We start from the raw sequence: 26,261 nt of genomic DNA, 5'->3' as shown, positions 1-26,261 counted from the left end.
TCACTAGTTAAGAAGAAATTGCATAGAGAATCAAACTTTGATGTTAATCTGAAATTGTTGTCTTATTTAGAATTTTGTTTCAATGAAACAGGTAGTAAACATGGCTGGAAACTGGAAAACCGTTACACTCTGAATCATTTTCTGGCCCTTGGCTTTGTGATCAAAATTTTGCATATTTTCAACAATTTCAGCCACATTCCTTGATACAGTCGTTATGGACAATCAACAGTGAGTTCATGCAAAAACCTCTGCTTTCTTTATCTTGGGATTTGATTTAATAGCTTTGAAGAAAAACACTGATTCTTCCCCTCACATCTCCAAAGAGAAAAAATTTACGCTGACTCTCTTCCGAACCACCGCCCCACCACCCAGCCCAGGTTAAACTTTCCGGTTCAGTTCTATGAAAACCCCTCCTCATTCCAGTATCAGTCCAAAATGCTCTCTGCCAACACTGCCTGAAGAAACTGAGCTTCAGAAATGCCCAAAACCTTAGGAAACTTGAAATGTTGTACATTGATCTACACTAAACAAGTAAGCACAGGCAGATATCCTTCTAAATGTTGTGTGTAATACTGACTCTCTGGGGTAGAGTAGTGCACTGGAGATCTAATTCCATGATTTTCAGAATGACCCAAAATGTGAAGGTTTAATGAAAATACCAAAAATCCCAAGTTGCCTCAAACTAACCCAGGATAAAAGCAAACTCAACCAGATTTCTTCAGTAACAATAAAACCAAAGTATTGTAACACTCTTAGCTTTAATATGAACAGGAAAAGGATTACCCCATTTGAAACTCATTTGCATAAGGAAAAAGACAGACAAAATACAAATACTGTAAATGGACTGGAGAAAACAATGTCAGGAGTGTATAATTCTGTAGCAGCAGCCTAAATTGCACTAGACTGACTGCTTCCATAATCCTTCCAATTCTTTAGTGTTGTAGTTAACACTGAGATACCAACAATCAGCTGATAGTTCACTGTTAGCTTGGTTGAACCGGAGTCTTATTTCCTTACTATTTTAGAATTATTTAATTCAGTCTCGCCAAATGTAGTTTTTCAACTCTTCCAGCACAAAATGTGGGAGAAAACTTTACTGAGAGGGGGTAAAAAGGGAAATGAGAACAGAAATTGCCAGTGAAACTCAGCAGGTCTGACAGCATGTATGGAAAGAAAGCATAGTTTGTTTAGAGTCCAGTGACCCTTCAAAACCTGCTGAGTTTCTCCTCCAAAAGTGGGCCAGTCAGACCTGCCTGAAAGAATTTCCCCCCTTTTCACAGAACAGAAATAAACCAATAAGAATACAGGAGTGTAGCAGTAAAGTCATTGGACAAGTCAACCAGAACTCCAGTCTAATGGTCTGTGTATAGTGTCAAATTAGAATTCAGTAAAAATCTGGAATAAAAAGCCCAGCTTAATGTAACCATTGTCAATGGTGATAAAAAATAAAATGGTTCACTAATGTCCTTTGCCAGAAAGAAATTTCTCACTCTTGTCTTGACTGGCCTACATCGGACATCAAACTCATTACTCTGGAATGGCCTATCAGGGCACTGCAATTAGAGATGGATAATAAACATTCACCCAGACAGTGATGCCCACATCCCATGAATCAACGAAACACAATTGGTCAGTATTGGTCTTGGTGCTGGATGTGACCTCCTCCCACCTTCATCTCAGCTGATTAGCTCACTTTTTGATTTCTTCATTCCTCATAGGATGTCTAAAAAAAAATGTTTATCCAGCATCCCCTTAACTTCATCTCTGCTAATCACCTCAAATATTCTTTGTTGTGGCAGGTTTCCCATTCTTAGCATGCCGAGTAAAGAGGTTTCTTCTAAATTCTTTATTGGATTTATTCATCACGATTTTATACTTCTTGGCCTCTAGTTCTGGTCTCTGATCAAATTGGAAGTATCTTTACATTTATCCTAACAAACACTTCCATAACTTTAAAGACCTGTATCAAAGCAAGTCTTACCCTTCTCCTTTTGAAGTTTATCGCAGATTCATGAGACCACTTGCTCTGTCGAGCCTACACGATTCTTCAGCAAGAACAATTTAACTAGCCCAGCCCTTGCCTCACTCTTTGGTCCTACAACCTTTCCAAGTGCTTACAAGAAAAAACCCTTTGAAGGCCACATTGGAATCTGCCTCCACTATACTCTCAGGGAGTGAATTCCAGACTCAAACTGTTCACTGCACAGCACAAGGGAAAAAATATGCCTTGTGCTGCCTCTGGATCTTATGCCACTTCAAACCATTATTTTGTTATTCTCAATCCATTCACCAATAAGAACACCACTCTTTGTTCTCGGACCCTTCATGATGCTGAACACCTCAAAACAAATCTGGTCTCAACCATTAGTTTCCCAAGCAAAATTATCTATACAACTCGAGAGAGATTGTTTTGACTGGGCCTGTATTTTCGAGAGTTTAGAACGACGAGAGGGGATTTGATTGAAATGTATAACATTCTAAAAGAGCAGGACAGACTAGGTGCAGGAAATGTTTTCCTTATTCAGGGAGTGTCCAACTAGAAAGGGTGACATAGCGATTAGCACTGTTGCCTCAGTGCCAGGGATTCAGGTTCAATTCCAGCCTTCAGTGACTGTGCAAACAACACACAAACATTCTCAGTGTCTGCGTAGGTTTCCTCTGGGTGCTCTGGTTTCCTCCCATAATCCAAAGATGTGCAGGTTAGGCAGACTGGCCACGCTAAATTGCCCATAATGTCCAGAGATGTGTAGGGTGGTTGGATTAGCCATGGGAGATGCAGAGTTACAGGGATGGGATGGAGGAGGTTGAGTCTGAGGTGGGATGCTCCTCAGAGGCGGTGTAGATTTGTTGCACCGAATAGCCTGTTTCTACACTCTGGTAATTCTAGGTCAGTCTGAGGATATGGGACAGGCCATTTAGGATGGAGATGGACACTCAGGGTGGTCAACCTGTGGAAATCACAAATCGGGAGGCTGGTACATTCAAGAAATTAGTTTCTTGAAGATATTAAAGGCATCAAGAGATATGGAGAGTGAAAATATGGTTTTGAGATAGGATCAACCATGATCGTATTGAATGGCAGAGCAGGATTGAAGAGCTGAATAGCCTCCTCCTACTCTTAGTAGCTATGTACATTTCATTAAATTATTCACTTGTTATTTTGCTCTGTACAATACAGTTTAGAATTGATGTATCTAAGTTCCTGCAGTACCAGCATAAGACGAGGTACACTCCACACTTCTCATAGGCATTTTGATACTAATATGATTTTCCACTACACGGTTTGGTCTTGATTTTGAAGCCCTGACACTTCTTCATAATTATCACTTTAAGTGACGTTTCCTTAACAAGCACTCCAGACAATTCCATCTAAAGCCCATTGGTCAGCCAATTGTAACTTGAGAAGAATCCTTCCCTTATCAAGTATTGGAAGGTTGCTATTCTAGCTCAGCAATTCTAATCGTTTTGAGCTCTGGCACAATGCCCCCCTTCCCCCCCGCGGTTAATGATTAATAAAGATGTGACCATGGAATATGACATAGTTCCCACTTTCATACCAGTGTTCTCCTCAAAAATGGTTGTTTTGCCCAGCATCTCTTCAAATTAACTCTGATTAACTCTATCCCCCATATTAAAGAAGGAGACATTTCTTTAACGACCCCCAGCCTTTGCTTTACTTTTTAGTCCTACAACCTTTCCAAGTGTTACAAAAAAAAACTTTGGAGGCCATGTTAGAATTTGCCTCCACTATACTCTCAGGAAGTGAATTCCAGATTCAAACTGTTCACTGCACAGCACAAGGAAAAAATATGCCTTGTGCTGCCTTCGAATCTTTTTCCAATTAAAATTGGCATTTTACCAGAATAGCCCGAACAGCACCAGAACAGCTCAAGAGCTTAACACATTGTACAGCTAATGTTTAAAGGTATTGCCTTGAATTAAAATTTTTTGTTTGTTACCAAAAAAACATCTTAAAACTATTTATATGGTTGTAGTATTCTTGCTGAAGAATAAATTTCAAGGGAATAGCAGAGTCACAAAGAAAAGATCAGCCATGTTATTATTGAATAGCAGAGCAGGCTCAAAGGGCCAGTTTCTTATGTTTAATCATTCAGGACAACACCAAATGGAGAACATCTTGTACGAGTGAGTGAGAGGTCAGCGGAGTTGGCTGGACAGCTGGCATGTGATGCAGAGTCCTGCACAAGTTGAGGTTACCATGATAGACTCTTCTTCTCACCTTTGCCTGAGGTGTGGTGACCCCCACATTAAATCACCACCAGTCATTGTTCTCTAATGAGAAAGGACAACTATGGTGACTTTACTTTTAAACAATCCATATTCCACAGCATCAGCTGAAAGCAGACATAGTAACGGTGACCAAATTCAAAGCCATACATATTATGTAAACTTGGATGTGCTGAGAAAAATCTAGGCAGAACCTCCTGTCTGATGCATTATATTTTAAAAGATATCCCACCACCATTTCATTGCCTGAAGAAATCCAAACAAAAATCAAATTGGACAATTATTTCTCTCCATAGATGTTGCCAGACCTGCCGATTTTCTCCTGTACTTTCTGTATTTATTCGAGGTCTACTGAACTTGTGTTGCATTTTCTGATTTGGGGTTGCTAGGGCCTTGATGCATCAATGAACACAGAAAATAGGTGAATTACACCCTTCAGACAATGGAGCCCAATCCGCCATTCAACATGATCATAGAGGATCAGCTATCTCAATGCCATACACCAATGCTGCACTACACTCCTAGACACCATTACCTCCTGGAAATATATTTTTCTTGAATATATTGAGTGACTTTCCCCACAGCCTTCTGTGGTAGAGAATTCCAATGTTCTGGAGAAATTTTTCAACTAAGTTCAAGATGGCTTATCACCTATGTTAAATCTATGACTCCTTGCTCTGAACCTCCCAGCCAGGGGAAATATCACCCCTGTCAGAATTTGTTGTGCTTCAGTAAGATTCCCTCATTCTCTCAAACGTGAACACAGGCCCAGACAACCCAATTTCTTCTCACATGACAAACCGGTCATCCCAGGAATCAGTTTGGTAAACTTTAGTTGTTTCATCTGTGTGGGGTGTCACCAAGGCCCTGTACAGCTACAGTAAGGCTTCTTTGTACACAAACCCTCATACAATAAAGGCTAAAATATCATTCATCTTCTGAACTTGTTTCGGTACTAAAGCATTTGCTTTCAATGACAAGTAGTGTACGATGACAATCAAGTCCCTTTGTGCATCAACCTTTCCCAATTGTCACTATTTAAATAATACTCTGCCATTCTAATGTTCCAACCAAAGTGACTTTATCACACTTATCCATGATATACTGTATCTGCTGTAAATTTACACTTAATCAACTTGTCTAAATCTTGCAAAGCTGTGTTACATCTCCACATGACTTTCACTTAGTTTTGTATTGTCAGCAAACTTGGAAATATTACATTTGTTTTTATCATTCATATAATTGAAGCAGATTGTGAACAGCTCGGGCCCGAGCATAGCTCCCACAGGTATTCCCCGCACCCCCCCCCTTTCCTCTGGAAAAATAAATAATTTCTTCCTACTGTTTCCTGTCTACAAATAAATTCAGAGTCCATGCCAGTATATTACTACCACGTGCTTAGGTTTTGTACAATAACCTTTAATGTGGGACTTTATCAAAATATTTTCTGAAAAATCAAATATATCGCATCCATTGGTTCTCCCTCATCTAATCTGCTAGCTACTTACTCAAAAAATCTCCAGCTGGTTTGTCAACATTATTACACAAACAAGGGTTTGTGAAAAGGAAATAATGTACTTTTAAAGTGTCCTATTACTACATCTTTTATGATAGACTTTATTTTTACTCTGACTACTGACCTTAGGTCATCTCGTCGTTAATTACCAGTATTCTCCCTAATATTTCTTTTTAAACAGTACCAATTCCACACTTCAATTTGCTAAAATTGTTCCAGAATCTATAGCTGATCACATATAAAACTCTGTATGTTTTATCCATTATAGCTTGTGGTAATTCTCACCAAGTAAAGACTTTGCCAGAGGTATTATCCACTCCAGTTGGATTAACCATCTTTTTAACCTTAATTTCTCATCAGACATTAAGTGTCTTTTGACTACTTGGCAAAGTTCTACTGCAATTAATTATTAGGTTTTGTTTATTGTTAAGCTAAGCATTTTTAGAAAATCTCCTTCTGATATTGTTCAATGTTCATTAATCAAAATAATATTAAAACAGAATTATGATAATTCACAATTTACAAAATTTAGCCATCAAACAATATTCTGGTTACCCCTCTATAACTTAGTTTTAGAAGATTATTTTTCCTCTATCAACTGGATTGTGTGGGGCAAATCTAAACTATGACTATTTCAGTCTCCCAGCACATCAAGAAAACGTGTTTCTTGCTACATAGTTCCATTTGTAAACTGTCAAACTGAAAGAGACTAATGTTGCAGCAATAAAACTACTCTAAATAGGTGTAATTTCCTAAATGCCCCCATTTAATACAATTTAAATGCCTGTTCTACCATACTATAGATAAAATATTTCAATGTTTGTATATCTTTAAGTAAGCAATTGTTTCTGTCTCAAAATATAGGTCACATGTTGGGAGTTTTCAGCATGGTACACCTGAACACAAGGAAAGTGCAACTGATGGACAGAAGAAAATTAAAAGAAATCACAAAGTGACTTTTTTGAAATATCCACAGCGCAAAATACACAAGAAAGTCAAACATCATGGAAGCAGTGAGCCCATTTACGTTGATACCACGAATAAAGACATAAGCAACACATATGAGAACTTGCCTATTGCACCACCACTACCTGAACATGCATTCTGGAAACATTCAAGTACTTCAGAGCGATCTGTGACTGGCCATCACTCTTTACCATATCTGATAGATCCAGTGAAAGATTCAGGTAACACAGGACTTACATCTTCAAAAGCAAATAACATGAAGGAATACTCAGAACGACTTGAAATCTTGCATGCAAGTGAATATTTGGGCCAAATGTCAAAAAGTGAACAAGCTACAACAGAAACATCCTCTCCCATAATGATTAACATCAACTCCTATTCTAATCATAGCCATCTATCACCCAGTCAAGACAATGACATACAAACAAGAGGCAATTTGGTTGGGTTGACTGTTAATCAGACTGATTGCACATATGGATTCAGCTCGATTGCACCATCACTCGCATATGCTGATAACATTGTGAACAGGACTCCTACTTCGCCAATTCAAATGCTGCACTTAGATGCTGATAGTATAGAAGGTACCTCCAGCTTACCCAAACAATCCCCATGCACCCAAGTCAGCAATCAACCAGATGTATTTATTTATTCCATCCAATCAGAGAACGCTCATGATGATAATGTGTTGGGTATGGTTCGATCTTCTAACCAAATACGGCCATCTCATAATGATGTCTCACACATATCTGGACATTTTGTTCAATCATTACCCTCTCAAGCCACTGATAAAACTCAAGGTATGGCATGGCTTCCCATTTGGTCACAGGTTACATATGGAGAACAGCGTACAGCCCAAGGTGAGGATACTCACTCACACAATGGGGGTGATCGTGAAAAGCCAATAAAAACACCTAGAACCAAAATTTTCCATCCCACTGATTCAAAGGGAGAAGTTTCTCTTCAATCAGGGTCAGTTCATCACAGAAATAATAGACACAAAAGAGACAGAAAAGCTAAATCTGTTAGCCAACAAGAATCTTGTCTGTATTTACCTAAACCTTGCCTCAAAGAAACTATCAAAGATTCCTACTGTTTCAGTACTTCATCCAAACTGGACAGTAACAAGCCAAATATATTAACTTCACCCATACAAAGACCAGACGTTTCAGCTGATAATGAACAATCACTACATTATTTTCCTGCCCAATTCCCATATACCAATCTTAAAGGATACACAGGACAAGAAAACATCTCTTTCTTAAAAAGCAACGCTCAACATCAGAAGTCAACAAAAATACCAGTAACTCACATTTTCCATGCCCATGACAATAGACCCGGTTCTTACAATGAACCACTATCAGTTAACCAGAGAGCAGACAGATACAGAATTAGAAGATCAAGATCAATTAGCCCACAAAAGTCACACTACTATTCTCTTCTATCAAATTCAAATGCACACATTATGTACCCTTACGGTTATAGTGAAGCATTGACACATGATCATGACAAAGATGCAATAAATAACCAAGTTGCTGACAATGTACAGCATGAATCCAAGTTTCCCATTAAACCATTATCCATCAACGTTGTTGATGGTCAATGGATATCTAATCCTTTCACCTCTATTAAACATAATGTACAAAGTACTTCTAATTCTTCTTTTGGATCAGTGATCTGTGGTATTGATAATAAGCAAGATTCATGTGAACGCATGTCTAGTTCTTCCATTCTGTCATCAACTACTCACAATAATAGTAGTGCACACCAAATATTCAATTCTTCCTACAATTCTCCATTTCCCGTTGATGTTAATACTAGGAATGCATTTGATTTTCCTACCTATTCATTATATCCCTTTTTGACCAACAGTATGAACTGCAAGTCACAGGTTCATTTCAAGTCCACTGGCATTAATAATACATCCAACAATTCATTATGTGGCCAACACAGGTGGACAGAGCAGGCAGCTTCTTCACAAACAAAGTCACTGTCCTCTCATGTCAATGACACAACACGTGCAACTTCTCCCACAAAGTCACTGTCCTCTCATGTCAATGACAGAACACGTGCAACTTCTCCCACAAAGTCACTGTCCTCTCATGTCAATGACACAACACGTGCAACTTCTCCCACAAAGTCACTGTCCTCTCATGTCAATGACAGAACACATGCATCTTCTCCCACAAAGTCACTGTCCTCTCATGTCAATGACAGAACACATGCATCTTCTCCCACAAAGTCACTGTCCTCTCATGTCAATGACAGAACACATGCATCTTCTCCCACAAAGACACTGTCTCATCATGCTAATACCAAAGCATGTGTAGGTTATGCACGAGATGTGTCTAATTTCAGAAAACTAGTTACTCCTGCTGATATTAATACACAAACTAGATCATATTCTTCCAACCAGTCACTCCCACTGCACAACAGTGACAATGAAAAAAGTGCATTTCATGTTTCTGTCAGATCATTGCCCATTCATGTTGGTGACAAAAGTCACAATGCTTCCTTTAGTTCATATCTCAACAATGTTGGTGATAATGTCCATGAATCTATCATTCAAAGTAATATACAACACATACATACATCTTCCCCTCAGTCATCAACTGACATTGATAACTCTCACCACACCCTGCATACATCCAGACCTTCAATCTCTTCGAATTTTGACAGTTATGTAGAGAATGTAAGCACTTATTCACCTGATCATGTGCTTGATAATATAAAAACAGTATCCCACCCTTCCACCAATACAGAACCCACCCTTGTCAACACTAACAAAGAACATATATATAATTTTTCTGATAAAACACCATCAACAAAAGTGGATGATGAATTACAAGATACATCCAAATTGCTCATGAAAACCTCAGCCACACACATTGAAGGTAATGTGATAGAGAACACTCATTCTTTCAATCAGTCATTGCATTTGCAAGTTGATGGTGAGACACAAGATATGTTGCATCCACCTAGCCAATCACCAACATCTCAGATTGATAGTTATAAACAAAGTGCATCTAATTCTGTCACCTATTCATTCACTCCTAACATTGATAATCAACTTCCTAAAGTTCAATCTACTCAGATTGATAGCATGGCACAAAATATATCTAACATGTCCATCCAATCATTGGCTATCCGTGCAGATGATCCTGGACAAGCTATTACTCATTCTCTGCCCCAAAAATCATCTACTAACATTGGTGAAAATGGTCTTGGTGGATTACAAACATTTAGATCATTCAATTCTTCAGTTCAATCTCATTCCATTCCTGACAATGAACAAAATATTCCCAGTTCTTCCACTCATACATTATCCACCTGTGTCAAATCTAATGCAGCACACAAATCCAGATCTTCCTCCAAATCACTGTCAGTTTATGGTCATGATGAATGTATAACTTGTACAGCATCAACACTGCCTACAGCTGTGATGCATAATGCACAAGGTATGCATTCACCTAGTAGACCATTGTTGATTCCTGTTCAGAACAAAATATCTCCCATTCATCCACTGCAAACTTCTGTAAACCAGAGTGGACGAAGTGCATCTCATCCATCATGCAAAGTGTCAACTCCTCATATTGTTAAAAATGTACAAGATGCATCGGCTTCTTTCACTCAAGTTTCGACCTGTGATGATAATGGGAGAGATGCTGTTTCACTAACATCACTGCCCACACAGAACACAAAAGATGTCACTCTTTCCTCAACCCAATCATTCCCCAATAGCAGTGAAAACAGACAACGCATACTACATGAAGTCAGCCCCCCTGTCAATTCACTATCAGCTCACAATGGCTGCACCGCAGCTTATTCTATCTGTGCACCATCCACTTTTTCAAATAATACTTTATCCAAGGCCCCCACAAAATCACCTTCAACCTCCACTGCCCAACAAGTTGCATCCAGTTCACCCAAGCAATCACAATACACAGATCCTAGAAAGGTCTCCATTCATTCTACCTCCACATCAATATTAACCCCTATCGATTATAATATTCATGACACATACAATTCTTCCATGCAATCAACCAATGATGACCCAAATGCACAAAGTCAGTCAAGTCCTTCTACCTTATCACTACCCTCTTTTACTGACAATTTGCAGTGTTTGCCTTCTGCAGTCAATCAAATATTAGGGACTCCTGATCACATTCAAGATATATCTACATCTTTCACTCCATCCACCTGTGGAGATAATAAACAAACTGCTTGTTTGACCAGTAAATCACATCTCAATCCTGGTAACACCAACAATGATGAGGATAAGCAAGATACATTATGTAAATGGAGACATTCTATTCATTCATCCTCACCCCATGCTTTAGATGATGCAGGAACTGTATCAAGTTCTTCTGTTGGTTCACTCTGGTCTAAAACAGAGAATGAGAGAAGTGCAACTAGCCCTTCCATCAATACACCCTCTGGCTTTGCCCTTCATACTGAAAAATGTGTCTCTGATTCTACCTCTTTACAATCCAAAATGGAAGAACCTCAGCAAACTATCTTCTATACTTGCAATCAGTCATCAACCAACTTTGTCAGAGATAACATATTGCATTCACACAAGTCTTGCCCCAAGTCACCATTCACATTTATCAGTGACGATCAGCAAATTCCATCAATGTCAGCCAGCCAATCAGCATCTGCACACTTGGCAAGTAATGCACAAGCATCTTCCTCTTCCATCAGACCACTGCTCAATCCTGAGAGAAAAGATGTACACATTGTATCACATTCATCCACCAGTCAACATGCTTTCAAGCCTTACATTCACTCACCATCCTCTCAGGCTCTCCTTGACAATACATTAGACGCAAAAACATCTCAGTTCAAATCACTGTCTGCTGATGTTAATGATCAAACTGTTTTTTGTTCCTCTGCCCAATCACTATCAGCCTACACTAACAGCAAAACACAAGATGCAGCAAATTATCCCCAATCACGATCCACCAATGTTGATAATAACTTGCAAAGCTTTTCTACTCCTTCCTCTGAATTACTGCACAAACATAAAAATAGAACAGCTAATATTTCAAGCACCCAATCTCAAAGTACTCCTATCAGTAACAAATCACAAACTATTTCCCATAAACACTCCCATTCCAAGTCCTACCCAGTGAGCAATCATTTACATGGTGGTTGCTCTTCATCCACCCACTCAACATCCAACCCAGTTACCAATCGTTTGCACGGCGGTTGCTCTTCATGCACTCATTGCACGGCCAACTCCAATAACAGTGATTCATATGACAACAGGTCTTCATCCATCCCTTCCAGGTCCAGTCCTGCTGATAACAATTTACACAGTAATTTCAATCCATGCACCAGTTCCAAATCCAGTCCTGATGGTAACAATCTGCACAGCAGTTTGCATTCACCCAGCCACTCCAAGTCAAGTCCCATTTATCATAATCTGCATAGTGATTTTAATATGTCCACCCATTCCAAGTCCAGTCCTGCTCATGATAGTCTCCACAATGATTCCATTTCATCCACCCACTCCAAGTGCAGCCCAAATAATTATAATAATTTATACAGTGGCTCAAGTTTGTCCAACCATTCCAAGTTCAGTCCTATTAGTCATAATCCACATGATGGTACCTATTCACCTACCCGATCTCAGTCCAGTCCCTTTTGTAATAATCGACAAGCTTATTCCAATTCACCCATCCAGTCCTGGTCTAGTTCTGTTAGTAATAATTTCCAAGGTGGGTTCTATTCACCCACTGAGCCCTGGTTAAATACTAACCTAGTTAGTAATAATCCAAGAGATATTTCTTGTTCCTACACTCCCACTCAGTCAAGATCCAGTGGTAATAACTCGCAAATTACTCCTTGTCCATCCACTGATGTTGACCACAGATCAGATATGTTACATGCATTCAGATCTTCTAAACATTCACAATCACCCCATGCTTTTTATAGTGTGATACCGACATCCAGTTTTCCTGCCTATTCATCAGTCAGCCCAGTCAGTGATAATTCAGTACATGTACGCAGGGTTACCTCTAAATCACCAATTTATGTTGACAATGGCCAAAACATTACACCTAGTTGCACTCAATTATTATCTACTCATGTGCCAGCTAAAGTACCAGATGTTTCTTTTCTCTCGACCCAATCGACACATACCCATACTGAAGAAATTGCACAAACTAGTACAGAATCTTCCAAGTTTTCCCAGGTTCATCAAGAAGTTCAGGGTGTACACCATGCTTACAGGCAAGCACACAGCGCCAGTGCCAAAATAAAGCAAGATGAATCAGACTCTTCCAATCAGGTAGAATCCCCTCACAGTAAAGCTGAGTCACAAGTTTCTTGGTCTTCATTAGCATCATTCTGGAACAGGTATTGTAAGGATTCTGTACCTAATTATTCATCACCTGCACCTAGTTCCTCTATATTTCCTTCATCCACCAGCCCTGATGATTCATCAGGTGCATGGAGTTCCTCTACCCAGTCATTGTGGGCTATGACCAATGATTTATCAAGTACACCCAGTTCTCTGATCCAGTCATCATCACCCAAGAGTGATGACAGTACTTCATTTACATCTGGATACACAATTACTTCATTGTATGATGAATGAGATGATGACATTTTTAACTGCAAGCTTACTTAGTTTGAAGAAGTGCATGTGTCAGAGGACATCAGAGACATCAAAACAGAAGATTAAGTGGACTTCCACCTATGATCATCACAATATTAACTTTTGCTGATTTCTGCAATCCAGGAATTAAAATGGATTTCTTGCGATCTTATTCTCTCTCAAATATACAAGTTTAGAAATGTTCAAGAAAGGCATACTGCGTAGTTTGTTACAAGTTTTAAAACTATACTATGTAGCTTTGTGATTTAACTTTGTTAATTATTTTCTTGCCAGTTTGTCGCTAATGAAACTCTTATGTTTCGATTCTAGAGCAGGACTGGCAGTTATGCTGGTACAAACTTGGTACAGTCTCAGAACCAGCCATCAATCTGAAACATTTATTATCTGTAAACTTGAAAGAAATGGAAAGCAAACAAAAGCAAAGAAAGATAGGTGCTAAAATAAAAGGAGAGCACTGGAAAACCTCAGCAGGTTTGGTAGTATCTTTGGAGAGAGATTCAGAGTTAGTGTCTTAAGTATACTTATCATATCGGATTTGAAACTTGGATTATTTCTCTCTCCACAGATGCTGTCAGACCTGTTGTTGTGGTTCTCCAACATTGTCTTCATTACTGAAAAATAAATTTGGTTTATTGCTCCAGACTTGTGATAAAGCAAGAAGTTTGGCCTTCTGAACATAATTTGTAACATGTTTTGACTTCCACAAAGCTACAAAGCAGACTTTTTTGCAAGGCACTGAATATTTTGGTAATTTCCGGCCCAACTTATGATGGTATAGATGCTTCAGGAGAAGAAAAACTGTACGTTGAAATACTGTTCCAAAATGCTGCTGCTAGAATCATTCTCTAATTGCAGAATGCGGCTTCCAGTATATACAAACATTCCAAGTCTTAAATAATCATGCTGTTTTTCACAAATAACACTTATAAGTATCTCATCTATCCATTTATCATTCTGTTTGGTTAATGATGATGTCCAAGGTATGTGTAAGTCTTCCCCCAAATCTGCATTGGACATAGTGTAAAGTTAATATAACTCTTTTAAAAGAAAGATTTCAAGATCCAAGATTTCGATCTTGGAATTCCTTTGCTTCTATGCTTTGAGAAGGAGAATGATGAGAACAAGGAGGGAAGCCTCAACTCAGCCAGAGCATCTACAAAGGGTTAAATGTATGGCTTTCTCTTACAGTACCAATAATAAAAAAAAACGAACTGCATAACAAATGTAACTTTTTAAAAAGGAACCGATTTCCAGTTATTTTCTTTTACCTTTTATCCATATTCTCGTACATCAAGAGGCTTATTCATAAGATCAAAAAATCTCAAACTATTTACACAATGTAAAAACTGAGGTTTTTAATCACTGCATATGTTGAGTTTTTAAAATGAACACCAATTGTGACAATCTAGAATGTATATTACATGAAAAGGACCAAGTGTCTCTTAGTTTTAAAAAAAAGTTTTTGTTATTGAACAAACTTCATTTTTGTTTAGCAGTTTAAATAATTGTGTCATCTGTAAAATAAAATGTGGGTTTAGGTCTGGAACAGTCACCTTTCTGTACACACTGTAAAGTTCTTTCAGCAAAGTGAAGCTAAAAATTGCCAAATGCCAATCAGTTCAAGCTTCAAGTTCAACTTCAAACTAAACATTCATAGATTATAAATAACTTACACTTTTATGTGGATATATTTCTCGCTCAACAAATTTAACATTATCAGATGACTAATCATTATCAGATGACTAATCATTCCCTCTACTCCCAGTGGTGTGGTACATCACTGACAGCCATTACAAACATAGGTTTCACAGGATGGCAGAGAGAGCAGAAAACCAAGGTACATGTAAATGTAGCCCTAATTGTAATAGCTGGAAAGATTTGGACAACAGTTTACAATGCTGAGCTGCGTTTGCCCCTGGTGCTGCCCAGTGAGGTACGCAGACGAGGGTCCCTTGCTTTGTAATGCTCGTTGAAGTCAAGCCTGAAGTTAAGGAAACGGAGACTTTCATCAGAACTTTTTGTCAACAGTACCAGGAATTGCTGAACAATGTCCTAAGGGAAAGAAAGGAAGATTAGTGAAACAAAAATTGGACATTATTGCAATATGCTACTCTGAAGCTCATGAAGGTGTAGTTTAACTTAATAAGCATGGAAAAGGTATATACTAAGCAAAAACAGGGAAAATTGTCCTTCATCTTTTAGGTTAGCAGCTAAACAAGATTTAGTAAAAGACCACAGATTTGCCCACAGCTTTGATATCAGAGTTAAGGAGATCTCACTTGAACAGTCATACAAATGCATCCAAGCCAGTGACCTGGATGGCTTAGCTAATAAATACATTAACTAAATGAAACTCAAAAACAAAGATGTACATGAACTGGCTAGATACAAAATATGCTGATTTTGGGTAGAACAAATTTAAGTAGGGCAGAATTTTGCACAAATGGGTGATCACCAGCCCCACAGGATGAGTATTCCAGGTGAAACTAAAATGCATTAGAGAAAGTTGAAATGGAAATATTGTTCCCATGCTTCTGCTCAAGAGGAAGCTAATTATTTTTTCACATAAATGTAACAGATTGCAAGGCCTGAAAACTAGCAATCAGTTGACAAAATTACCTCAGAACTAAAATCAAACTGTAGGTGCTGAAGTAGATAATTCAGCCCATTGATCCCACTCTGCCATTCAATGAGATTAAGGCTGATTTTGATAATCCTCGACTTCACCTTCTTGCCGTACCCCTGTAACACTTTATTCCCTTTATGATTAGGAACCTGGCTATCACAACATTGAATATACTTAACGACCCAGCCTTGACAGCTCTCTGTCGTAAAGAATGCCACAGATTCACCAGCCTCAGAAAAATTTCCTCACCTGTATCTTGAATAGGTAACTCCTTACTCAGAAGATGCACACTGGTTCTACACTCTTCCACTGTGGAAACAACCTCTCCACGTTTGCTCTAGCAAAGGTCCATAATAATGTCATTTGTTTCAATTAGATCTCCTCTCATTCCTCTAAATGACAAATTAGTACAAGTTCCACTTGTTCAATCTCTCCCTATTCAAAAATCCATCCATATCCAGTAAAAAAGTTCTATTTTTTATACTCCATTCCCTGTGAAATAAAAGCCAACATTCCACTTGTCTTGTCTATTACCCAGTGAACTTGTGCTTGCCATTTGCAATTCATGTGCAAAGACTTCCAAATCCCCATGCTGCAGCTTTTCCTCGTCAAATAACATTCATTCCATCTATTTTGCCTGCCAAAGTGCATGACCTCACATTTTTCTATATTATACTCCAAGTTATTGCCCAATCATTTAACCTGCCAATTTTCTTTTATAACATTCTTTTGTTTTGTCCTCACTATTTGCCACCACACCTATTTTTGAATCATCTGCAAACTCGGTGTTGGTACATTCACTTCTCTTAGTCATTAAAACATATATCGTAAGTAATTGTAGTCACAACACTGATGCTTGTAACACTCCATTAGTTACAGCTTGCCATCACAACTTCCTGTCTCCTATCAGGTAACCAATCTTCTACTCATGCTAATACACAACCTCCAACACCATAGGCTTTTATATTATTAAGAAACTTCATTTTCAGTACCTTATTGATTGCCTTTTGGAAAATGAAACACATTACCTCCATTAGTTCCCCTTTATCTACTCTGCTTGCTACATTCTCAAGGAACAGCTATAAAATTGGTCAGGCATAAATGTCCCCTTCAGGTGAAGCCATGCTGACTTTGCTTGATTATATCAGGTTTCTAAATGCTCTGTTACTGTATCCTGTATAATAGATACCAACATTTTCCCCATTGACAGAGGTTAAGCTAACTGGCCTATAATTACCTGTATTTTTGTCTCCCATCCTTTTTGAACATAGGTGTTTGATTGGCAATTTTTGAATGCTCTGATTCTTGGATTATTAGAACTGCTTCAACTATGGTTACAGCTACTTCTTTTAAAATCCTCGGACCATTAGGTGCAAGGGGACTTTTGACCATATTCAGTCCATTACTTTCTCTCAAGCGATTGTTACTTGTTTATTTCCTCCTCTTCATCCCCTTGATTATTTACTATTTTTGAAATGCTATTTGTACCCTCTACTGTGAAAACTGAAGCAAAGTATTTGTTTAATTCCTGGTACCCCAGTATAATTTCTCCAGCCTGCACCAACTGTTGCCTCTCTCCTTAAATATTTAAAGCAGCTCTTACTGTCTGGATTTATGTTAATTGCGAGTTCCCTTCAATTTGCTTTCTTTTTTTTCTGATAATTAATTTACTTTGTATTGACTATATAGTACGTTCAATTAAAGAGCCATTAATTTTGCCCTTCTACCTATTGTTCTGTCTTTGCTCTCATCTTTTATTTTCATGGTTGTATGCTGTTCTTTCCTGTTCCACACTCTGAATCATCATCAAAACATTGCCCTACAATGTTGCCTTATCCTTGTGCTTTGCAAACCTGTCGCACCTCCCCCCACTCCCGCCCCCCAACCTCAGACCCTCCCTCCCTCTCTAATTTGTCTCCACCAGATTATTCACTGAAACCAAATATTCTGCAATTCAGATTTGAATGACATACCTGGTAGAAATGGGAACACACACGTATCTGGGAACACATTTTTGGAATTAACTGTTGAAATTCATGAATTCTTTTATTTTCTGCCTCTTCTTCAGCTGTTGTTGTTCCCCAGTTACCCTAAATGAAGAGGGAAAAAAAAAATCCACTGACATCACTAATCCGACTTGTGTCATGGCAAAAGAACTTCAACATCCTCTAATCCCGTAATGGCAGTCCTTGGAGCAATCTCCAGTTCCTTGGCCCCAAGCCCTGAAGCAATAATATATTTTCCTTGGCCACCTCAACTTCTCAGAGTTGGATCGACAACCTGTGCAGATATTATGACACCTAAAACAGGACTTCAAAGAGCTTCAGGGAGAAGACTGGCAGACGACAGGTGAGGGCAGGAGCACATTGGCTGCGTTCTTGACTAGTAGCTCTTGGAGGGGAGGTCTTCACCCTCAAATTGACAGGTGCCTTCACATCAGGTAATTAATTTTCCAATGCACAGAAAATCTGGTTGGGTCTTGCATAAGTGGCTTAAAGTGGGGCACCCAACTAGCTGTCTACTGGATGGGTCCACTACCTTGCCACAGAAGTCTGGCACCAGATTCAAATTGTTCAAGAATTAGGGGAGATTTTGAAATGGCACTTGATATTCCTATAAGTGAAATAGCCTTCATGTATCACTGGTGGATCTGACGACCAGTTGGTAGAACACTTGTCTCCGACTCAGAAGGCAGTGAGCTCCAATCAAGAAAATTGACCACAAAACCCAGACTAACACTCCTAGAACAGTACTGAGGCACTGTTCTAATGTTGAACTTGCTATCTTTCAGGTGAGAATGAATTCAAGGCCCTGTGATTTGTCAGGTGGCTGTAAGTAGACTCCAAAGTACAACGTGAAGAATAACTGGAGAGTTTCCCACTGTTACAATCAGTATTTATGCCGTAACATTATTAATATAATTATTTGGCTAAAAAAAAACCACTGCTGTTGATAGGATCTGGTTGTATCCAAATTACCTGCCACGTTTGTCTAGATTACAATAGTCACTAAATTTAAAATTTCTCAGTAGTTATCAAGTACTTTTGGATATTTTGAAATCAAAGGTATAATATTTCAATCTATTTATGGATTATATCTTACCCACACGATTAGGAGTGTATTAATGCCTTTCACTACACAGCTAAATATTTACAGACCCCCCCCCCACCGGCGGTTCTGTGGGACACAAAAAGCCCTTCAACAATGTGCACATCCATACCTCTGCCTGCCGTTGCTTCTTGATGTCTGCATAACGAAGCCGGAGATGCAATTCTTCTAGAGCTGAGCGGTACATGGAATCCTGAGCACTTTGAAACTCCAGGATTCGATCGAACAGAGCTCGAAGTTGCGTCAACAGTTCCTTGAATGGACATAGATTTCAGAAAGTGTTGAAATTTTCTCAGTTAACAAAGTATTTCAAACTCCTTGCCATTCAGATTAGCAGACTCTCCATAGACACTAAATTCTAAAGCATGAACCTTCGCATTAAAGGTTACTGCTTTCCCTTCCTCCTCACTTACTTGCACTGACTACTCACTCTCAGACTGAACACCTCCACCTATATCAATAACTAAGCAAATTCTTTGGAAAATCAACAAAAAGTTGTTAAACGTTAAACTAATGAGTAGGTGAGGAGCAGAGGGATACAGATCCTTAGGAATTGGGTGATAAGCTTAGACAGTGGATTTGGATCAGCTCAGGCTTGGAGGGCCGAAGGACCTGTTCCTGGGGTATAAATTTTCTTTGTTCTAACCATTTAGTTTCTGAATATGAACATAGCATATGGGACTTTACAAGGAAAATCTTGATATGAGTTAACTCTCATTCAGGATAAAGTGAACTTTAAGAAAATAAGTTTCAGTCACAGACCTCTGTGGCCAGTGATGTATTTCGTTTAAGTTTACTATCCCAGTTACAACCTTGTTGACACACCTTTCACTCACTGTTGGAGAAATTGAGCCCAATGGATCAAAGATCACAAATGAAGTTCACTGTGAAATTGACAAGCAGTTTAATTAAACAAAGCAATATTGTGGAAGAGAAATTGACCAGGCTGACACAGAACAGATTCTCTGCACAAATGGTCAGAATGCTCTTCCCAGAACAGAAGGTGCAGGCATGCTTTATAGGGGTACAACACAAAGCTGATAACTGTAAAGCAGTTACAGTACAATGGTGAAAATAGTGAAGAAGTTAAAACAAGAATAAACTGAATGGAAGTTAATCAAGCGTCTGGCAGTAGCAATTTATTTGTAACTGACAGGAGATTCCAGCTATCTCAGTGAGTGGGAAAGAACGTCTTCTAGAGGATTCTTGATTCTATTTTCCACCCGCGCACATATGTGTACATATCCCTTCTCCTAGTGTTCAGGTGTGTCCATCGTGTTCCTCTTGCGAGTGAAGTCTTCTGGGGTCCCTTCGTTTGCCTCTTTGTTTATGTGGTATCGGTTTCAATGGGAAATGCCCTGCCCTTAGGGGGTTGGGACTGCAGTGCTAATCTGGGTGGGAGCTGATCGTGAAAGCTGTTTTAGGAAGTGTATTCTCTGGTCTGGGGGTAGGTTAGTCAGGTCTGGTTTCTAGGTTAGTCTGTTTGGCCAAGACTGGCGCATTTTGGGTAAGTTTCTGTATGTTGGCAGGCTTGATCTCTGTTTTGCAGGCCAGCTTCTGTGTTTTTTGGGTGGCCATACTGTGGCTGAGCAGGGTGGCAGACCTTTTTCCCCCACACTCTCTCTCTGCATCAAATTGTTTTTGTGTCCCTTTTGTCTGATTCAGTGCTCTGCTATTTAACTACTTTTATATTGAGTTGCAACTTACTCAACTATTCAACCATTCCAGATGTGAAATACAGGACAGTATGACTGAATGTTTCAGTTTGTATTCTTAGGTTCGTGTACTACATCGCAAACCTGCCTGGACTGAATTTTTCATTTTTATCTAGCGACCTGAGATTTCAATGAGATTCTCTACCAGTTTGATCAACTGAATGGATTGCAAGGGCATTGTAGAGGGCATTTAGGAGTTAGACACATTGCTGTGGCCAAACTCTATAAGCAGAACTGATAACTGGATTTTTTTCACAACCATTCAAATCTTTTATTCCAGAGTTACCAGTTAATTGAATTCAAATGCTCCAGCTGTTATATCTCCAAAGCGTCAGTCCAGGCCTCTGGATTACAAATTCAGATAAATATTACCAGAATTCTGCAGTTTTCACGCTGCAGCAACTTGCCCAAGTTCATGTGACAGCATCTTCCACACTGCTCTGAGCTCTACCAGCTCAAGGGCAGCAGATACACTGGAATACCAATGCCTGCAATTTCTCGAAGCATGATACTTTTTGAAGTTGGCACTATAATTGCCATTTCTTTACTGCTGCTGGGTCAAAATCCTGGAACTCCTTCCCCAAAGCATTGCGGATGCCCTTACACACACGGAATGCAACAGTTCAAGGTGACAGGCCAGCCTCACTTCAAGGGTAATTACAGATGATTATGAATCCTGATCTTGCCAGCTATGCTCAAATCCCATGAACAAATATGATTAAAAAAAAAAATTGGACTCACCTTTAAATCTCATTTTCATAAAACAAGGTCATCCTCCTGAACTTTCACTTGGTACAGATTCAGATAGCTACAATAAATCAGCAAGACCAATCTCAAACCACTTACTTCAGAATTACTGTCCAGCAGACATCGAGAGATTATCGTATTGAGGAAACTTTCATGTGCAGCAGTGATTTGATCAAGATCTTGTGCCTGCTGCATTTTATTCCACAGTTCATCCCATGAACATTCCAACACCTGCAAATACACATATCTTGCCTCAATTAACCTGCAATTACATTCCAGTGGCTTCACTCCAAGGAGGTGCAAGTTTTACATTTACCAAAGTGTCTGATCTTTTCATCTCTACACATTAGCTCTTTGCAAAACTGAGATCAGGTTTCCTCATAACTTGAGCCTCTGCCAACAGTCCTCCAAGTCCTTTGTGATCTGCACTTCTCTGAACTGCTTGATTCCTTGTGATAGTGATTAAAGATGGACACAAAATTCAGGGTAGATTTTTCCTAGACCTTTCAGTATAATTGCTGTATATCATCTGTCCTTTTCCTTACTGTTCTGATAATTTTATATTTGTTGCACAATAGACAGATACAATGAAACCTGAAAGAATGTGAAATCCAACTCTGTCAGTTGGTGTTGCAGCTACAAGATGCCAAAGGCTGTACCCAATATCATCTTCCTCATAATGAAGTCCTCATAATAAGAGGATATTGAAAGCAGAAATTATGCAACTTTGTCTCATTCCTGTAACAACACTGACCCCAACACATCCATGCTGGTCTTTATGCAGCAGCTGGTGTACAGGACATTGGTGAGACCCCTTCTGGAATACTGTATCCAGTTCTGGTTGCCCAGTTATACTAAGGATATTATCAAGTTGGAGAGGGTTCAGAAGAGAGGTACCAGAATGACCTGATAGAAATTTATAAAATAAGAAGTAATATAGGTAGAGTTGATAGTAGTTATCTTTTCGCTAGGATGGGGAATTTCAAGATGAGGGGGCAATTTTTTAAGGTGAGAGTAGAGATTAAAAAAAAGACGAGGCAATTTTTAAAAAAAATACAGATGGTGGTTCACATGTGGAATGATCTTCCTGAGGAAGTGGTGGACGAGAGTACAATTACAATGTTTAAAAGACATTTGAATAAGTACATGAATAGGAAAGGTTTGGAGGGATATGGCATAGGAGGAGGTAGATGGGATTAGTTTAGTTTGGGATTATGTTCAATTGGTTGGACTGAAGGGTCTGTTTCTGTGCTGTATGACTCTGGAGTCATACAGAAAAAAACCTATAAAAATATTAATAAGATTATCACTTCAGGGTGCCATACAGCCCTGTGACATACCAGAGTGAATGCCAATGAATGCTACTGGAAGCCTTCTTGAAATCAACAAAAGATGATAACAAGCAGCTCCTTATATTCTAGGCTCTATTAAATGATATTCCGAGGGTAAATGTCCACTCTCAGTATGACCTAATAGCCTGGAAAGCTATCGGTTCTTCAGTAAGAGCAGCGTCTATTTCTGCTTTAAACCAGTTGATAAGTGTACTTCCACACCACATAAAGCCACTATCACTTCATCTAACCTTCAAGTACAACCTATTAACTAGCTACTTACGGAAGGTTTCAAAGTGAAGATTTAACAAGAGTCTATTAAAACAGAACTCCAAAATGTCATTTTCAACTGGATTGGTTAGGATTGGAAGAGGAGAAATACCAAAAGGATTTGGGATAAGGGCAGACAAAGGATTTCTGAAAACAGCCTGAGCTTAAGAACTAGTACAATACATGATACACTCTAATTTCTGACCTCAACAAAATAAGAACTTTATAGTGTTTGCAGGGTATAATTACGGTTTAGAGGCTGCATTATGCACACACCCACCGCACACTAACCCAGCTGAAGTGGGGGTCCATTCACACAGACACTGTCCCTCACACTAGTCTTCTGTAAGTATGCAGCTCATCTTCAGTTTGTAGCCTCTGTTTGTGTGCAGCTCCTTTGCATGCTGATATCAATGAGATGGGCAGCTTTGCAAAGTATGAAGATTCATGAGGTATTATTACCTGGAATACCTGGGCTTCTAAAAGCTGTACACTGTTCTTCCATTTATGTGTCACTTTTATTTCTGTATTGTGAGATGGGGTGGAGGGCTCATAATTTGAGTTTCATTTCTGAGTTCTACAAATGGAGCAGGGCATCTGGAAAAGTGATTGTTTATATGCACTTTAATAAGGCTCAGTGCTTTAGGGGGAAGAAAACCTGTTGTTGCTTAGTAAAATGAGACTCATGTCACAAAGACAGAACTACCCAGGAACTTAGGTAGATTGCATGTTTCTTTCAGAAAAAAGGATCTGTAGCATCAAAAGAATTGTTTATAGTTGCTGGTCTTCCAGAGCAAAGAGTTGACCCCAAATGTTGTAGACTGACACATTCCAAGGTCAAAGACAGCACACTGAGGGACGTACTTAGGCTTGGGTCAGCTGCCACCAAGGCACCATGGGGAAAGACCACTGTCTGAAGTTTTTCTGCCAAAGTTAAATGGGAATCCCTGGTTCTTCAATGCATGTAAATGTAGTTTTATACAAGAGATGCCTTTGGTTTGCTTGCTGGATGGAGTCAAACTCCAATGTTTGTTTGTTCCTTGATATTCTACAGTACAGAACCATACTGTATTAGTGACTATGTATATAAAGATCTTTCTATATACAGAGATCTTTATATGAATAAAATGTTTTTGAAATAAAAAAAATTACAGTAGTCTCCAAATCAGTCAGGTACAGTGAAAAATGGCTTTTGAATTGCTTTGAAGACAACTCCAGAAGCAGCAAACTGTGGAAGATTTCAGTTTCAGGAACCTATATGAAATAATATGTTAGCGAGCTGTGTTGGCAGTTTTGGGATCTCAAGTAGATATATTAACTAGCAAATTTTCTATGTAATGAGAGCAAAGAAGGACTGAGTGCCAGCAGACTGAGTATCAAGAATTTTGAGTGACTGCTCCTGTACTGGCAAATTCTCTAATGCAGGGAATATCAATTCTCAGCAGCTAACTGCACTGGGGGAGCAGAATGGTTGAGGGGTGGAGGGGAGTGGACAGAAGGGAGTGCGGTTAGTCGGGCGGGAGTGGGGGGTGGATGGGCCCTGACTGTGGTTGGTATCAGTAACACCTGTGAGGCAACAAGATTTGACAGTCTTGGTGATATGCTTATAGTGTATACAGGAGAGGAATGAATAATATATAGTTATAGCCTTATATTACCCATTAATAAAAGATTGCTTTATTGAATAGTCAAAATCTACTACAAACACATTCATATAATTAATTTGACATTTTATACATCTGCTTGCAACGTGGTGCGAGCATAATTATCGAAGACGACTAAGAATACTGGCAATGTATTTTAAATAAAAAAATTTAGTCCAGTAACAAATGTGCGCTTTGCAATCCTCATTGGACATACCTCAAATGTGATGTAATACTGCATCTGATGCACAAAGTGTACCATTTCTGATGCCAGAATATGACACTGCTGGAGCACCCCTGACAATTCTGTAAAAAACGTAAAGAAATACATTTCATAACTGTATAAGACCATTTACGTCTTAAGACATCAAGCTCATAGGAAACAGCAATCTGACACTTGATTCTGAATCTATTTGCTTTTTTTAGATGGATCAATTTTTCATTAGACAATAAAACACTGTGACAAGTAGTTACCATTAATTTCATGCATTAATTCTTAAATAGCATGTACAGCCAGAGGCATTTTAAAAAGGCATGTCGATAAATATAAAGTAGAGACGTGCCACTAACTCATCAGTTAGAATTACATGAGCTAACAAAACCCGAAATAGTTGCAACTTCAATCCAGTCCCAAAATTCAATAAAACAATAAAACTGTATTTGTCATTCTTACTGCCTGTGAAATCTAATTTTTTAAAATCCATTTAAAAGTCATTGCAGATATATAAGTTAGGATACCAGCTGATTTTATTGCTGGAGAAGTTAGATCCCAGACTGAAATCTGGTGTGACAAATTATATTTTGTTTTGATTTGGAAGTGCTGGTGTTGTGAACCAGCTGATGAAGGAACAGCGCTCCGAAAGCTAGCGCTTCCAAATAAACCTGTTGGACTATAACCTGGAGTTGTGAGATTTTCATTTTGTTTAGTTTTAACAAGGTCTCACGGAAACACATACACAGTTGCAGATTTTAATTTAACAATAAAACAGAAAGGTATTAAAATGAAAAGAAGTGAGAAAATAGAAAAAAACTAATCCAATTACATATAACACAAACTTAAAGATTGCAAAAATATGACAAAAATAGAATCCCATTACTCCAATGACATTCCTTCATAGGTCTCAAAAACATCCCTTGCATAATATTGAACACCAAGGAAAAAAATCTTTTCTAATACATCAAAAGGTTTAAGTTAATCGTGACTTCTTGGATGGACAATCAGATGATATTTTTTCCCTGGAGCTATATCAGAGTTTTAGCATACTCAGCTTCAAATAACACCTTCAGAATTTTATCAAAACACTTATCTCAAATTACTACCAATTCCTTTCTCTAAGGTAATCCAATGTTAACAAATCTAATGATCTTCTCCATTTCTCAGGATCTTAGCTTTGCACATCCCCCTCCAGATAGGGACTTTTGTGGAACTGCCCAAAAATGAAACTAAAACGGAAAGCTTTTTGAAGACA

At 38.7% G+C, this 26,261-nt stretch overlaps 1 protein-coding gene across 1 annotated transcript in view; it reads right to left on the bottom strand.

Annotated features, from left to right (window-relative positions):
* Window positions 1-14,609: 14,609 nt before the first annotated feature.
* The window catches only part of tubgcp3 (tubulin, gamma complex associated protein 3), a 58,625-nt gene continuing 46,973 nt past the window's right edge, over window positions 14,610-26,261 (bottom strand). The window contains exons 18-22 of the mRNA XM_043691221.1: window positions 25,010-25,098; window positions 21,648-21,779; window positions 19,199-19,339; window positions 17,952-18,068; window positions 14,610-15,404 (exon numbers count right to left, since the gene is read on the bottom strand). Coding sequence (XP_043547156.1) covers window positions 15,243-15,404; window positions 17,952-18,068; window positions 19,199-19,339; window positions 21,648-21,779; window positions 25,010-25,098 — 641 coding nt within the window. The 3' untranslated portion in view covers window positions 14,610-15,242. The remainder of the gene's footprint in view (window positions 15,405-17,951; window positions 18,069-19,198; window positions 19,340-21,647; window positions 21,780-25,009; window positions 25,099-26,261) is intronic.

Source organism: Chiloscyllium plagiosum, chromosome 6 (assembly GCF_004010195.1).
Source record: "Chiloscyllium plagiosum isolate BGI_BamShark_2017 chromosome 6, ASM401019v2, whole genome shotgun sequence".
Lineage (NCBI taxonomy): Eukaryota > Metazoa > Chordata > Chondrichthyes > Orectolobiformes > Hemiscylliidae > Chiloscyllium > Chiloscyllium plagiosum.
Note: the sequence above shows the minus strand (reverse complement) of the source record. Positions and strands in the feature narration are given on the sequence as shown.